Raw genomic sequence first — 15,932 nt, 5'->3', positions numbered from 1 at the left:
ATGTCTTTGGCCACTCAAGCTGGAGTTCTACCCCATGTGATCTTGGCTGAGTCACTTAATGATAATAACCCAGATTGTGTGGAGTCATAAAGGGTGTTCACATCATGATGTCACCAGACTCTCCAGCCACACCCATTGTACACGCATTATCTCATTCAATCCTCGTGACAACTCTGGAAGTGAAATCATGTTAGTGCGCCCATTTTGCAGATGAGGACAGCGAGGCTTAGGGATATTGTGTGTGACTCTCCCAACGTCATATGGCTAATAAATGGCAGGAATGGAATTCAAACCATGGTTTACTAAACTCCAAAGCTGGAGCTCTTCTATAGTCTCAGGATCTAGAACAGGGATTATTACTATCCCTGCTGTTGACACGAGGAAACTGTGGCTCAGGGAGGTCAAATGACCTGCCAAAGCTTGTACACGTGGAAAGCAGTAGAACCAGGATGCAAACACATTTCTTTACCACCAACACCAATATCTATTTTGCAACAAAACAATGAGGGGGCCCAAGTAAATAATCTCAATGGTTCCCTCCACTCTCCAATTGAGATACTTTTTTTTTTTTTTTTTTTTTTTGAGACGGAGTCTTGCTCTGTTGCCCGGGCTGGAGTGCAGTGGCCGGATCTCAGCTCACTGCAAGCTCCACCTCCCGGGTTAACGCCGTTCTCCTGCCTCAGCCTCCCGAGTAGCTGGGACTACAGGCGCCAGCCACCTCGCCCGGCTAGCTTTTTGTATTTTTTAGTAGAGACGGGGTTTCACCGTGTTAGCCAGGATGGTCTCAAACTCCTGACCTCGTGATCCACCCATCTTGGCCTCCCAAAGTGCTGGGATTACAGGCTTGAGCCACCGCATCTGGCCATTTTTTTTTTTAATTTTTTTTTTTTTTTTTTTTTTTGAGACAGGATCTGGCTCTCTGTCACCCAGGCTGAAATGCAGTGGTGCAATCTGAGCTCACTGCAGCCTTTGCCCCCTAGTTTCAAGCCATCCTCCCACCTCAGCTTCCCAAGCAGCTAAGACTACAGGCACATGCCACCATGCCCAATTAATTTTTGTATTTTTTGTAGAGACGGGGTTTTGCCATATTGCCAAGACTGTTCTCAAACTCCTGGGCTCAAGCAATCCTCCTGTCTCAGCCTCCCAAAGTGAGCCACTGCACCCAGCAGCTGAGATACTTTTTAATTCTGGGCTGGGGCAAAGAGAAGTTGGAAGGACAATGGGTGAAAATAAAGAAGCTCTCAGTCGCACTGCAGCTTGTTCACGCCTCCTGTCTCGGGGATGCCACACTGGCTGCTCCAGCCCTGCCCTTTCAGCCTCAGTCCTTCCCTCAGTGGAGGAGAGAAAAAGTGATTTAACAAACCGAGGGCTGTCAGCCCTTGGAGCTTGGACCTCTGAGATCCCACATTGACCCACCCAGTAGCTTCCCCTTCTAGTAGCGTGGCACCACCTTACGACCCACCCCTCAGTGTGTCCGATAGTGAGAGTGGTCCCCAAGGGAGAGTGTGAAGCACACGCAGGCACCGTCTTACACCACACCTGCTGAGTCCAAACCATGGGAGGCTCCTCTCCTAGACTCTGCATCCTGAAAGCCGCGTACCTAACAGCCTGCCATCTGGTTGCAGGGACACACCCCGGGGGAGGAGCTGCAATCGTGTCTGGGGCCCCAGCCCAGGCTGGCCAGAGGTCCTGTTTCCACAGCTCTGTTGCCTGCCTAGGGTACCAACATGGCCCAGAAGCCTCCCGCCTGCACCCTGAAGCCCGAGTGTGTCCAGCAGCTGCTGGTTTGCTCCCAGGAGGCCAAGAAGTCAGCCTACTGCCCCTACAGTCACTTTCCCGTGGGGGCCGCCCTGCTCACCCAGGAGGGGAGAATCTTCAAAGGTAAAAGCGGGCACCCCAGTGTCCCCCAGCCCAGCAGCCTGGGTGGCGGGTCAGAGGAGGATGCACAGGAAGAGGCGCAGAGGCACAGGCAGTGGCAAGAGCGCGACTCTGTCCCTTTTTCCCCCAGCCTACGCTGGACTGTTCCTACCATGCCGACTGCCCCAGACCGCGCTCAAATGTGGCTTAAATCCATGGGCTGTCAATGCTTGGAGGACTGGGATGAGGAAGGAAGTTGGAAAGGAGGCAGGAAGGGGAGGCCATAAATCAAAAACATCAACAGTCCTGGGGTGCTGGCGGGGAGAGCGTTCGTGCTTTCCCAGCCTCGGATGTGTCTGGCACCTTGGACCTAGGTGTTAATGCTCGTCTTTAGATGAAACTACCGAGGTCCCGAGAAGTGACATGACTTGCCCAAGGTCCTGTGGGGCGCTGGTGGTGAAACCCTGGGCGGGAGGTTCCCCAAAGCCCTGCTCTCTTCCTTCCACCCACTGTGCTCTGTGCCGGCCAGGGTGGTGACGTGTTTGTCGGGTGTGGTCCTTGGAGAATCTTGGAGGTGAAAAGCCAGCTGGGGTTTCTGAGTCCAGCAGTGAGCAGCGCCCTGCGGGGCGGGGGCGGGTAAGGGAGACTGAGCCCGTCTGAGTCTGCTCTAATCTGTTCCTAAACTTTTTTCGTTGATGTATTGCTTTTATAGAAAAGTTCTTGTGAACAAAAATTCAAACTTGTTTTTGCTAAGCTTAGAGGTGTTCTCCTTCAGGGCAGTGGGGAACATGATGTGGAGGTGCCCCTTGATGTTACTCCTTTTCTGTTGAGGTTCTGTGACTTGCCTGGGTCTTAAACATCTTTGAGAGGGAGAAGCAGGTTTGATTGAGTGCTAACGGCCTGTGAAAGGAAGGTGATTAATGCTATCCACTTAACCCCTGCAACCCTGAAAGGCAGAGAAGGAAACAGGTTTGGAAAGTTTCAGTGCTCAAAATCGCAGAGCTGGGACTGGAACCCAGAGTTCCCCTGATTCCAAAAGCTGTTGTTCTGTGGGGAGTGAAGGATCTCTGAGTACCGTGTTGAAATTCAGACCTGTTTTGGTGGCTGAGATGAATATTAAACATTAACCACCACCACAAACAACAAACATTAACCACCACTGCAAACACCATTGCAACTCGCAACATTACAGAGTCTTGAATGTGGAATCAGCCCTTGATTCTTACAAAAACCTCCACATCCTTTCCAAATGGCACAGAAAGGGCCCTCCTACAATCCCCCTGCACCTGCACTGACCCCTCCTGCCATGCTTATCACTGTCCACTTACGTATCTGCCTCTCCCTTGGGACTTTGTGCTGCAGAGGGCAGGGGCTGTGTCTTGAATCTTTGTACCGTTGACTTTCTCGTGCTGTGACCTAGAACCTGCCTGGCCCAGAACAGGCACTCGATAACTGTTGAGCGACTGACTGGATGAATGAATGAGCTGAGTACGTTTGGAGAAGCAGAAGGAAGAGGGATGGCAGGGCAGGTGGTGGTGATGGGGGCTCAGCATGTTGGGCCATGGCATTTCCTGGCCTGTGGGGCCAGCGTGGCTGCCTGCCATCCATGCTTTCCAGCTCTGAGACTGGTGTTCTGCTTGGACCAGCAAGAGGTCAGACAGCCTCATCGTGCCTCCAGAGCCAGGGGGCCCCCATGCCAGAATGCTCTGGTCCTTTCTCGTTTTAAAACCCACAATAAAGGAGGCACACTTTCACTCATCAGTGACACCTGGGAGCTACTTCCAGTGAAGTCCATGCCTTTGTCACACTCATACTGATCATTCAACAGATATTTGCTGAAGATCAGCTCTGCGTCAGGTAAGGTGCCAGGTGCTGAGGATATCACAGTGAACAGGGATGACATAGTCCCTGCCCCCATGGCAGGCCCCTCATCTTGCACAGGTGATGACTGAAGGTGGAAGCCTCATTCAATGATTGTGGAAGGAATGAATGGAGGAGATAAACAGGACTGTGGCCCATGTGCGTTGCAGGGAAAGACCTGGTGTCACCAGAGAAAGGGTTGTGTGAGGGGGATTTAGAGAGTGAAATGGAGGCTTTGGAGTCAGAAGGTCCTGGGTTGGAAGGCTGGTGTTTATCAACTGTGTGACTCTGGGTGAGACCCTTCACCCTTCTGAGTGTCAGCTCACACATTTTATTTATTTATCTTTTTTTTTTTTTTTTTTTGAGTCAGAGTCTTACTCTGTCGCCCAGGCTGGAGTGCAGTGGCGCAATCTCAGCTCACTGCAATCTCCGCCATCCAGGTTCAAGCGATTCTCCTGCCTCAGTCTCATAGTAGCTGGGACTACAGGCATCCGCTACACACCGGCTAATTTTTGTATTTCTAGCAGAGATGGGGTTTTGTCATGTTGGCTAATCTGATCTTGAACTCTGAGGTGATTCACCCGCCTCAGTCTTCCAAAGTGCTGGGATTACAGGCGTGAGCCACCGCGCCCGGCCAGCTCACACATTTTAAGCCAGGGATCATAAAACCCACCTTTCAGGATGACTGTGAACAGAACCAGATTCAGCTGGTATGCCTGGCACGGCACGACATGGCAGGCAGCATCCACTCTGATCGGTTGGTGCCTGTGCTGAATATGTTGAATTTCACCCCTGGTTGTGAGGCTTTAAATGAGTAAATGCCTATAAAACATTCAGCACATTTTCTGCCTCGTAATAAGAATGTCACAAATGATAGCTGCTTCTGCTACCACTATTAATGCTATCATTATTCTTATTATCTGGAGGCAGATTGTGGAGGACTTTTGGAGGCCAAACAGAGACACTAAGATTTGAAGACGTAGGAAGTAGGGAGCCAGGGAATGTTATTAAGAAGAAGAGTAACATAAAAGTGGTGTGTGATGACATTTAGTGTGACAGGTGCTCAACAAGGGCGGGGACAGAGGAACAGTGTCAGGAGACAGTATCTGCTCTGCTCACTGACCTGTCCGCAGGGGACAGTATCTGCTCTGCTCACTGACCTGTCCGCAGTGTCAGCACATTTCCTGACCTATCACTGGGACTCTATAAGGTTTGTCGAATACATGAATGAAAGGCTTTTACTAGGAGTGGGACAGGTAGAATGAAGAGAAAGGAATGATCCGAGAGATGTTGTGTGGGACACATGGACCGGGCCTGGCATGGGCAGTGTTACAAATAAAGGCTGGGTGCAGTGGCTCACACCAGTAATCCCAATCCTTTGAGAGGATGAGGCTGGAGGATCCCTTGAGTCCAGGAGTTCGAGACCAGCCTAGACAACATGGTAAGACTTCGTGTCTACAAAAAGTACAAAAATACAAAAATGAGCTGGATGTGGTGGCGTGCACCTGTGGTCCCAGATACTTTGGGAAACTGAGGTGGAAGGATCACTTGAGCCCCAGGAGTTCGAGGCTGCAGTGAGCTGTAATCACACCACTGTATATCAGCTGGGTGACAGAATGAGACCGTGTCTCAAAAAATAAAAAATAAAATGCTAAATAAAGTAAAGGCACATGGCTTTAGGATTTCCAGCCAGGTGGCCCAGGTGAATGATGAGGCACTGACTGAGATGAGGCACTGAAGGCATGGCTGGACTGTGTGCTGGGGATGTGCTGGGCAGGGACCAGCAGCAGTATTCGAAGCTACAATGGAGTGAGCTCACTAAGGACTTCATTTAGATGACCTTCCGTAATCTCACAGCCAACTCATGATGGGGGACAATGAGTTTCACGTGCATTAAGCAGAGTACTTCCTATGGTCAATGTCAGAAAGCAACCAGAACCAGAGTGGGCAAGGGTAGCACTTGTCTCAGAGCAGCTGGACCCAGGAACACAGACATCACCATGTCCTTCTTTATCCTTCTGGGGGCTGGTCTCTTTCTCTTGTCCTGCAGGTAGGCTTTTTCTGGGCATCAGGGAACATGAGTGCAAGTAGTCTCTGGTTTCCATTCTTTTGTTTTTGATTTTGTTTTAGAGGCAGGGTCTCTCTCTGCCGCCCAGACTGGAAGTGCAGTGGCACAAGCCTAGCTCACTGCAGTCTCAAACCCCTAAGTTCAAGCGATCCTCCTGTCTTAGCCTCCCAAGTAGCTGGGACTACAGGTATGTACCACCATGCCCAGCTAATTTTTTTATTTTTATGGAGATGAGGTCTTGCTACGTTGCCCAGGTCGGTCTCGAACTCCTGGCTTCAAATGATCCTCCCACCTTGACCTCCCAAAGTACTGGGATTACAGGCATGAGCCACTGCATCTGGCCTGTTTATCATTCATACAGCCTCAAAACCAGAGAGGACAGAACTCTTCCCCACCAATTCTACATGGAAAAATTCCAAAAAAGAAGTCCAATTGGTCCATCTCCAATTGCAGGCACATCCCTGGGCCAATCACTGTGGTCATGTAGTGTGATTGGCCAGCTAACTCAAAATATCTCCTCAGTGGGGAGTGGGTGGGTCTGTTACCACGAGAAGGGGTGGGGAGAGCTGAGCAGACCAAACCAATAACCAATGCACTCACACTTTATCAAAGCCTGGGGATACCTGAGGCTATTTTATCTGACTCGTGCTCTTTCTGCCACCCCTTGCTGCAGGGTGGGGATAGGGAAGGGAGCAGAGAGATTTGTGCTGAAAAGGAAGGGGGACAAATGGAAGGTGTTTATCAGAATCCCTGGATCTCCTTACTGAAGTAGGAAATGAGGTCAGGTGCAGAATAGGAGGTGGATGCTGTAAGTTGGGGCTTGGAGCAGGGGGCATCTGGACACCCAGAGGAAGCTTGGTGTGGCATCACGGGGTGAAACAGAGCTGATCAGGAGGCAGAAATGGCACAGCTGAGTTTAGACACTGTGAGTTTACAGCTTATGGCAGAACAGGTCTGCCCAGGTCTGTGACTTCCTCCAGCTGAACACAAGACCAGCACCGGTGAAGGCTTCCCCCTCCAAGGCAGCTGGTTTCACACCCAATTCTAAAGCAGGCCTGGCTGCAAAGACAGCCTTGCTATCACGACTTCATAATAATCATCATTTTCTCTCTGTTACTCCCAACCCTGGCCAGGACATTGTGCCCCTCACAGATGGGCCACCCGGGATGGTGATTAGGTTTTCATGATGCACCTCGGGCTGGTGACATTCGTGACAGCTTGCGGGGAAAGCCAAAGGAGAGGTACAGAAAGAGGAGCTCACTGGTGAGGAAAGAGCTGCACAAAGAGGACACAAAGAGGAGAGTGGAGATGGTACAGAAGGAGGATTGAGAAAGCAAAGAAAATGGGCCAGGCGCGGTGGCTCACGTCTGTAATCCCAGCGCTTTGGGAGGCCGAGCTGGGCGGATCACCTGAGGTCAGGAGTTCGAGACCAGCCTGGCCAACATGGTGAAACCCCGTCTCTACTAAAAATACAAAAAAATTAGCCAGGCATGGTGGTGGGTACCTGTAATTCCAGCTACTCAGGAGGCTGAAGCAGGAGAATCGCTTGAACCTAGGAGGCAGAGGTTGCAGTGAGCCGAGATCACACCACTGCACTCCAGCCTGAGTGACAGAGCAAGACGCCATCTCAAAAAAAAAAAGAAAAAGAAAAGAAAGCAAAGAAAATGGGCTGGGGAAACAGAGTCAACTCTGGGCCTTGCACATGGGGGAGGCTCAGCCAGTGTTCATGCAGCACCTGGTGGGTGATGGGCAAGGAAGAGAAGGAGCACCTGTAACCCTATGGGCACTGCGTGAGGTGTCCCTGGGCTCATGGGGAGTAGGCACCTGGCGATGAGACCATGAGAGGGCCAGAAAGGGTCCCAAGATGGTGCCGACACAAGACTTCTTAGCTGTAGTTTCTGCCAACTCTGCTGGCACAACCCAAGGGATGGGAGGGTTTATCTTCTTCAGCTCATGACCTTGGGACAGTGGTCTCGCTCCCTCTTTCCTCCTCCTTCCCTCTCTGCCATTTAGGGAAAAAGCCACTTTACTGGACCAGCTGGGGTGAATTCTGAGAAAAACACACCACATTTTAGAAGACACTTGAGGATGTCTTGGTTAATTAACCACTGAATCCAGCTTACCTTGGCTTAACTCTTAAATCTGAGTCTTCCATTTTCCCTCAAACCAGCCCCTGCTCTTCTGATTCTGTCCCTGGGCTCCCTTCCTCTGCCTGGATGCATTTTCCTAGAAGCATTTCTTGGTGCCTGACACCAGCCCCTCTCTTCAGCAGCTGATGGACCCCAGGCCCCATCCCCCCAACACCACAGCACCTCCGGTCTAGGTAAGAGCAAGCTTCTCTAACTTGGGTCTTCAGCTTACAGCCCAGCTCCACCCACACCCCGTTTCCCGCTGTTTCCGCCTGCCAAGGAACTTCAGTTAGTCCTCTCCACTGTCACTCAAAAGTGGCTCATTTTGTGACCAGCCTGGGCAACAGGGTGAAACCCCATCTCTACAAAAAATACAGAAATTAGCTGGGTGTGGTGACACATGCCTAGAGTCCCAGCTACTCTGGAGGCTGAGGCAGAAGGATGGCTTGAGCCTGGTGGTGGAGGTTGCAGTGAGTTGTGATCATGCCACTGCACTCCAGCCCAGCCCGGGCAACAGGGCAAGACTCTCTCTCAAAAAAAAAAAAAGGCCAGGCATGGTGGCTCATACCTGTAATCTCACTCAGCACTTTGGGAGGCTGAGGCGGGTGGATCACCTGAGGTCAAGAGTTCAAGACCAGCCTGGCCAATATGATGAAACCCCATCTCTATTAAAAATACAAAAATTAGCCAGGCATGGTGGTGGGCACCTGTAATCCCAGCTGTTCAGGAGGCTGAGGCAGGAGAATCACTTGAACCCAGGAGGCAGAGGTTGCAGTGAGCCGAGATCGTACCGTTGCACTCCAGCCTGGGTAACAAGAGTGAAACTCCATCTCAAAAAAACAAAAAAGTGGCTCATTACAAAGGCGAACTTTACTACAGTCTCTCGACTCTATAGATGAGTTCAAACATAATTAATACCAGAAATGGTGCATTTGCAGTGGGAGGAGGTTAGGAACATGGAGAGAGTATCGTATTTCTTCAAGTATATGGACAGAACATTCCTCACGTGATTCTCCTTTTTTTTTTTTTTTTGAGACGGAGTCTCACTCTGTCACCCTAGCTGGAGTGCAGTGGCACGATCTCAGCTCACTGCAACTTCCGCCTCCCTGGTTCAAGCGATTCTCCTGCCTCAGCCTCCTGAGTAGCTGGGACTACAAGCGCGTGTCACCACGCCCGACTAAGTTTTGTACTTTTAGTAGAAACGGGGTTTCATCATGTTGGTCAGGCCGATCTCGAACTCCTGACCTCATGATACGCCCGCCTCGGCCTCCCAAAGTGCTGGGATTACAGGCGTGAGCCACCACGCCCGGCCCCTCATGTCATTCTCAAACGTGGTCCCAGACCTGCAGCCTCAGCAGCTCCTGGGAACTTGTGAAAATTTCAAATTTTTGAGCTCCAACCCAGCCCAGACCTATTGAATCAGAAACTCCAGGAAAGAGGCTTAGAAGTGTGTTTTAAGAAGCCCTCTACTCAGGAGGCTAAGGCAGGAGGATTGCTTGAGTCCAGGGTTCAAATTCCAGCTGGGCAACATAACAAGACCCTGTCTCTAAAAAATATGTAAATAAATAAATTTAAAAAGAGAAGCCCTCCAAAACATTCTGATGCCCACTTGCTTGAGTGTGAGAAATACTGCTTTAATCCCTCAGATTAAAGAGGGTGTTGTTCAAGATCCCTCAGAAAAGAGAGCCGGTGTAGTGCTCTCTGGCATTATTGTTTTCTTTGGGTGGCTGGGCCCAAATTGCCTCATTGTGAGCTTCTTTCCTTGTTGATGTTTTGTTTTGTTTTGTTTTGTTTTGTTGAGACAGGGTCTCACTCTGTTGCCCAGTCTGGAGTTCAGCACAATCTCAGCTCACTGCAGCCTCGACCTCCCCGGCTCAGGTGATCCTCCCACCTTATCCTCCCAAGTAGCTGGGATCACAGGTGTGCACCACCATGCCTAGCTAATTTTTAAAATTTTTTGTAGAGACGGGGTTTTGACATGTTGCCCAGGCTAGTCTCGAACTCCTGGACTCAAATGATCCACCCACCTCAGCCTCCAAAAGTACTGGGATTACAGGCGTGAGCCACCACACCCAGTCTTGCTGATGCCTTAATAACATCTGACCCCAGCCCTGCCTTAAGTACCAAACCACCTCAAAACATGGCCTCCCTTCCTGCAAGGCCATAGAGAATAAGAAGAGTCCATCGTATCTCACAGACCAGGATATTTGTTTTGGCCTCCTGCCACCAGCCTCCACTTTTACCTTCTGTAAAATGGTGTTCTAATAGTATTTACCTTACCCCACAGTTAAAAGGGTTAACTGACATTATGCAGGTAAAGCGCTCCACAGAGTGCCTGGTAGGTGAGTACCCAGTAAAAGAAAGCAGTTAGTAATACTGGCACTATGATCGTAGTGTTATTTTGTCCAATCTTATCATTATGGATTTCTAACTTAGCACCATCCCAATCTCTCTCATGTGTGTTTTGAAGTAAGCAAAGGCAATAGCAGAAGCAGAATTGGTTTGCCTGGTCAGATGACGCCGGCTTTCTGGGCTTAGAGAAGCAAAATAAAATTGCGCAGCATTTCAGGATGCAGTACGTGGACAAAGTCTTCCTTCCTTTTTTTTTTTTTTTTTTTAAGCTAGAAAATTCAAGGAAATTACGCGAATTTGTTAGAGGCTCCAAATACAGTTATTCCTCTGCATCTTAAGCAGCTGGCACTGAAGTGGAAAATTCCACTCTTTCAATAATGGTTAGCCATCTCAGCTCAGACCATGCTGTGGTTTGAAGGTTTGCCTGTCCAAAATGCATAAGCATACTTTGGAGGGCTTCTCTTTTCAAATTTATTTATTTATATACATTTTTCGAGACAGGGTCTCACTATGTTTAATTGCCAATGCCACAGTGTTGGGAGGTGGGGCCTAATAAGAGGTATTTAGATCATGAAGGCTCTGCCCCCGAGAATGGATTAATACCGCTATAAAAAGGGCTTACAGGGTAGCTTCTCTCTCTTTCACTCTCCTGCCACATGAGGAATAGTGCTCCTCCCCTCCGGAGGATGCAATGTTCAAGGCGCCATCTTGGAAGCAGAGACTAGCTCCTCACTAGACACCAACCTGCCAGCAGCTTGACCTTGGACTCCCAAGCCTTCAGAATCATGACAAATACATTTCTGTCCTTTATAAATTACCCAGTCTGCGATATTACGTTACAGCAGCACAAAACAGACTAAAACAGGCTGCTATAACAAAATACCACAGAGTAGTGATTTAAACAGCAGACATTTATTTCTCACGGTTCTGGAGGCCGGGAAGTCCAAGATTCAGTTCTTGGCGAGGGCCCTCTTTCCAACTTGGCCATTTTCTCACTATGCCCTGACATGATGGAGCGAGAGAGTTCAAGAGTCTCTTCCTCTTCTTATAATAGCACTAATCCTATCATGGGGGCTGCCCCCTCACCGCCTCATTGAAACCTGGTTATCTCCCAAATGCCCCACCTCCTAATAGTATCACATCGAGGGTTAGGGCTTCAACAGAAGAATTTTAGGGAAACACAAACTTTTAATCCTTAAGGAAAACTGAGAGCCCCCTGGCTTCACTGTTCCAGGCCCAGGACATAGCACAAAGCATGCTAGAGACAAAATCTCTGCCCTCGGAAAGTTTGTAATATAATAGGAGGAATTAGATAATGAAGACATTCATTTCAGGAGAGTCTTAAGTGCTATGAAGAAAATTAAAGCAGGAGAAATGGATAGAGAGGGTTGGAGGCAGTGGTGAAGCCATTTTAGATAGGTGATCGGAGAAAGCGTCTCTGAGAAAGTGACATGTGAGCTGAGCCCTGAGTAGAGTGAATAGTGCACAAAAGGGAAAGAGAGTTCCAGGCAGTAGGAACAACCAGTGCAAAGACCCTGTGGCAGCAGCATACTGGGTACCCTGGGGGAGCACCTGGAAGGACAGCAGGTCTAGAGAACAAAAGGAGATGAGGGCCAAGAGGTAGCACCAGATCACTTATGACCTCGGTACCAGATCACATATGACCTTGGCACCAGATCACGTATGACCTTGTAGTCATAGAAAGGATTTCAGGCCAGGCACAGTGGCTCACGCCTGTAATCCCAGCACTTTGGGAGACTGAGGTGGGTGGTTCACAAGGTCAGGAGTTCGAGACCAACCTAACCAATATGGTGAAACCCCATCTCTACCCAAAATATAAAAATTAGCCAGGTGTGGTGGCACACTCCTATAGTCCTAGCTACTCGGGAGGCTGAGGCAGGAGAATCACTTGAACCTGGGAGGAGGAGGTTGCAGTGAGCCGAGATTGTGCCACGGCACTCCAGCCTGGGTGACAGAGCAAGACTCCATCTCAAAAATAAAATAAAATAAAATAAGAATAAAATATTTCAAAGTGCCTGAAAGATAGGGACAGGACCACTGGCATACCTTGTCGAGAAGGTGCAGAGGGTCACATAGCCCTACCGTCACCAAAGCCTTTATTTTTACGCAAATGATAACAGCAGCAGCTAACAGCTGCTGACCATTTCCTCTGTGCCAGGCTTTGTGTTAAGTGCTTTACATGAGTGATCTCAATTTATTCTCACAAGAGGACTATAACAGAGATTCTATCATTAGCATTTTACAAATGAGCCAGTGAGTCTCAAAGAGGTTCAGTCCCTTTCCCCAGTTCTCAGAGCCAGTAGGGCAAAGAGTCCCAGGGCAGAATGAAACCTAATAGAACCTCTTTCTACAGGGCACTGTTTGAGTAGTGGGGCGTGTGAGTGTGCCCCCTGCCACAACCATCTTTCTCTGTCATTAACTGGCCTATTGACACGTTTTACACATAGTAAAGGAAGATTTCTCTCTCTGAGGCCTTTCTGAACTTCCAATGCAGACACATGTGACTGTCCTGAGAGACTGGGTCTTCTGCAAGTATGGAAATGTGCTTTAATGGCACATCAGCAAAACCCAAGATCTGCATACATCACTTTTGATGGGAAAAGTGCTAGACTTTAGTCAGGGATGGGGCAGGGAAGCTGTAAGGGTGGGACTGGGAGAGTCACTAGACTTGGAGTGAGGCTGGCAGGGACCGTAATCTGGGAGAGAGGCAGAAACCAAGTGTAGGGATGTCAGTGAAGGTGGGAGTGGTGAGCAGATACAGTAGGTGAGAGTGGTGTTTAAAGAAAGTCATTTTCAGGGGCTGGGCATCATGGTTCACACCTGTAATCCCAGCATTTTGGGAAGCCGAGCTGGGAGGATCACTTGAGGCCAGCAGTTCAAGACCAGCCTGGCCAACATGGTGAAACCCCGTCTTCACTAAAAATTAAAAAATTAGGCAGACATGGTGATGCACGCCTGTAATCCCAGCTACTAGGGAGGCTGAGATGAGAATCACTTGAACCCAGGAGGTGGAGATTGCAGTGAGCTGAGATCGTGCCACTACACTCCAGCTTGGGCGACAGATAAATAAATTAATTAATTAAATTAAATAAAAAGAAAAGAAAAAGAAAGTCATTTCAGGTGAGGATCAGGAACCTGGCTGGGGAGAGAAGGTGGGGAGCAAGAGACACTCATTCCTTTATTCATTCAACTTTCATTGACTCAGCAGACAGACTGAGCAATAAGGGGCCAGTTATCCCAGCTATAATAACTAACATTTAAATAAACAAAAGCTCTCAGGGTTGCAACTTCCTGATTGTTCCCTGCCCCATATTCCAACTGTATTAACTGATCTCTGTACAGTTTCAAATGATAAAAATACACATGAACTATTTTAGACAAAAGGAGGATGTATTGGTTCCTGTAACTAAACCATGGGAAGAGCTGGAGTGTAGTCAGACCTCAGGGGCAACTGGCACCGGCCAGACTCCTTTCTAGCTGTCATCTGTCATCCGTTCTTCTGAGTGCCCATTTCAGCCTCCCTCACCGGTCTCTTCCATAATGAATGGAAACATGGCGGACCCCACTCAGCGTCTCCGAGAGAAACTGAAGTTCCCACGCCGAGATGAACTCTGATTGGCCAGTTTGAGTCAGCTGCTCATCTTTAATCCCATAGCAAGGTCATAGGAGACAAGATGGCAGCTCCCATTTGAACTACATGCTGGGAAATAAAGTAAGGGTCATCCCTCAGGGGAAAAAAAGTAAGAGGTGCTAAGCTGTCAAAACAGTAGATGCTCACTGTAGTCTACACTTTGGTGCTCAGTATACACGCCTGTTTTCTTCCCCAAAGTAGAACTCCGAACCAGCCCCCACCTAACACCATATAGCCATCCCATGCACCACTGTGACCACATTCACTCTCACCCCGACAAGGGACCTGCAGCTGTGGCACCCAGTGGTGTCTAATGACATCTGTCAACTCTGGACATGAATGCCTGTGATCCTGAGAACAATGAGCTAAATGACTAATCACTCCTAACATGCCAATGTAAATAATGAAGGGACCAGAAAATATGTGAGGAAAAATATACAAGAAGATAATGACCAAATAATTCCCAAATGTGATCAACACAGAACAAAATACTGCATAATCACAATGAAGACTTGGACTTAGAAAAGGAGGTGTAGGCTGGGCACCGTGGCTCACATCTATAATCCCAGCACCTTGAGAGGCCAAGGTAGGTGGATCACTTGAGCCCAAGAGTTTGAGACTGGCCTGGGTAACCCCATCTCTACAAAAAATACAAAAAATTAGCCAGGTGTGGTGGTGTACACCTGTGGTCCCAGCTACTCGGGAGGTTAGGATGAGAGAGTCAGTGGAGCCCAGGAGTTTGAGGTTACAGTGAGCTATGATCGTGCCACTGCACACCAGCCTGGACAACAGAGTAAGATCCTGTCAAAAATAAGGAGAGGGGAGAGGAGGGAGGAGGGGAGGGAAGGGGAGGGGAGGGAAGGGAAGGGGAGGGGAGGGGAGGCTAAGTTGATGAAATAAATAAGAATACAGTGACTCAAACAAGATGGTGGCTTATTTCCCTCATCTAACAGACCAGGGGTGGGCTGGAGTCCACAGCATAGGAGATGCTTTTCTCTGCCCTGCAAAGTTGTCCTGGAAATCAGATTCCTTCTGACTAGGTGTTCCACCATCCCTAGAGTTGTGTCCTCATCTGCATGTTCAAACTGACACACATCATCACACCCACATCATGGTGTTTTTTTTTGTTGTGTTTTGAGATGGAGTCTCGTTCTGTCGCCCAGGCTGGAGTGCAGCTGTGGCATAATCTTGGCTCACTGCAACCTCTGCCTCCCAGGTTCAAGAGATTCTCCTGCCTCAGGCTCCTGAGTAGCTGGGACTACAGGCGCCTGCCACCATGCCAGGCTAATTTTTGTATTTTTAGTAGACAGGGTTTCCCCATATTGGCCAGGCTGGTCTCAAACTCCTGACCTTGTGATCCGTCTGCCTCGGCCTCCCAAAGTGCTGGGATTACAGGTGTGAGCCACTGCGCCCAGCCTCATCATGGGTTTTTATAGGCCAGACTTGTGGCTTCTTTGGCGATCCAATTCTATCAAAAAGTTAGAAACATGCTGATCTATTTGCTTCCAATTATTTCCATACAGAAATGCCACACCCAAAGATCCCTTCTGGACATGGTTCTGAAGCCTGCCAACTCTCACATTTTCCTAACTAGCTCCCATGCCTGACCCATCCCTGCTGCCCCATCTTAATGCTGGCTGTTGTGGTGACTGAAACAACAGGCTGGGTGGGCAGATGACACATCACATCTTTGCCACAGGGTTGATTCCCACTGCCAGGAAGAGAAATTTCAGTGGTAGGTACAACAGCCTGCCTTCCCAGTAATTGCAGGTGGAGCTTTACCAAATAACAGACTAGGAGGAGTCACCGTCCGGCCATCTTCCCTCATCTGTGTTTTCTCCTTTGCGTTGCTCAGCCACTAAGCCAATGTCACATATTTAGATTTTTTTTGTTCAAGTTGCATCTCACCTTCAGCACAAATGTCTGCATTAGCTATAGGTTACACTACTATAGCAAACAGATTCCAAGATGCAGTGACGCAAACATGATAGAATTCTGTTTTTCTCTCACACAA

The 15,932-nt window shown here is 49.0% G+C and overlaps 1 protein-coding gene across 3 annotated transcripts in view; it reads left to right on the top strand.

Moving 5' to 3' along the window:
• The first annotated feature begins 1,544 nt into the window (after positions 1–1,544).
• The window catches only part of CDA (cytidine deaminase), a 29,190-nt gene continuing 14,802 nt past the window's right edge, over positions 1,545–15,932 (top strand). Inside the window, exon 1 of one of the 3 annotated variants that reach the window (XM_033228004.1) lies at positions 1,545–1,881. In XM_033228004.1, the coding sequence (XP_033083895.1) occupies positions 1,728–1,881 (154 nt within the window). In that variant the 5' untranslated portion in view covers positions 1,545–1,727. The remainder of the gene's footprint in view (positions 1,882–15,932) is intronic. The other 2 variants (XM_033228005.1, XM_033228006.1) reach the window with 2 other exon arrangements.

The sequence above is a fragment of the Trachypithecus francoisi genome, unplaced genomic scaffold, assembly GCF_009764315.1.
Source record: "Trachypithecus francoisi isolate TF-2019V2 unplaced genomic scaffold, Tfra_2.0 Lachesis_group12, whole genome shotgun sequence".
Taxonomy (NCBI): Eukaryota; Metazoa; Chordata; class Mammalia; order Primates; family Cercopithecidae; genus Trachypithecus; species Trachypithecus francoisi.
This window is presented reverse-complemented; position numbering and strand designations above follow the sequence as displayed.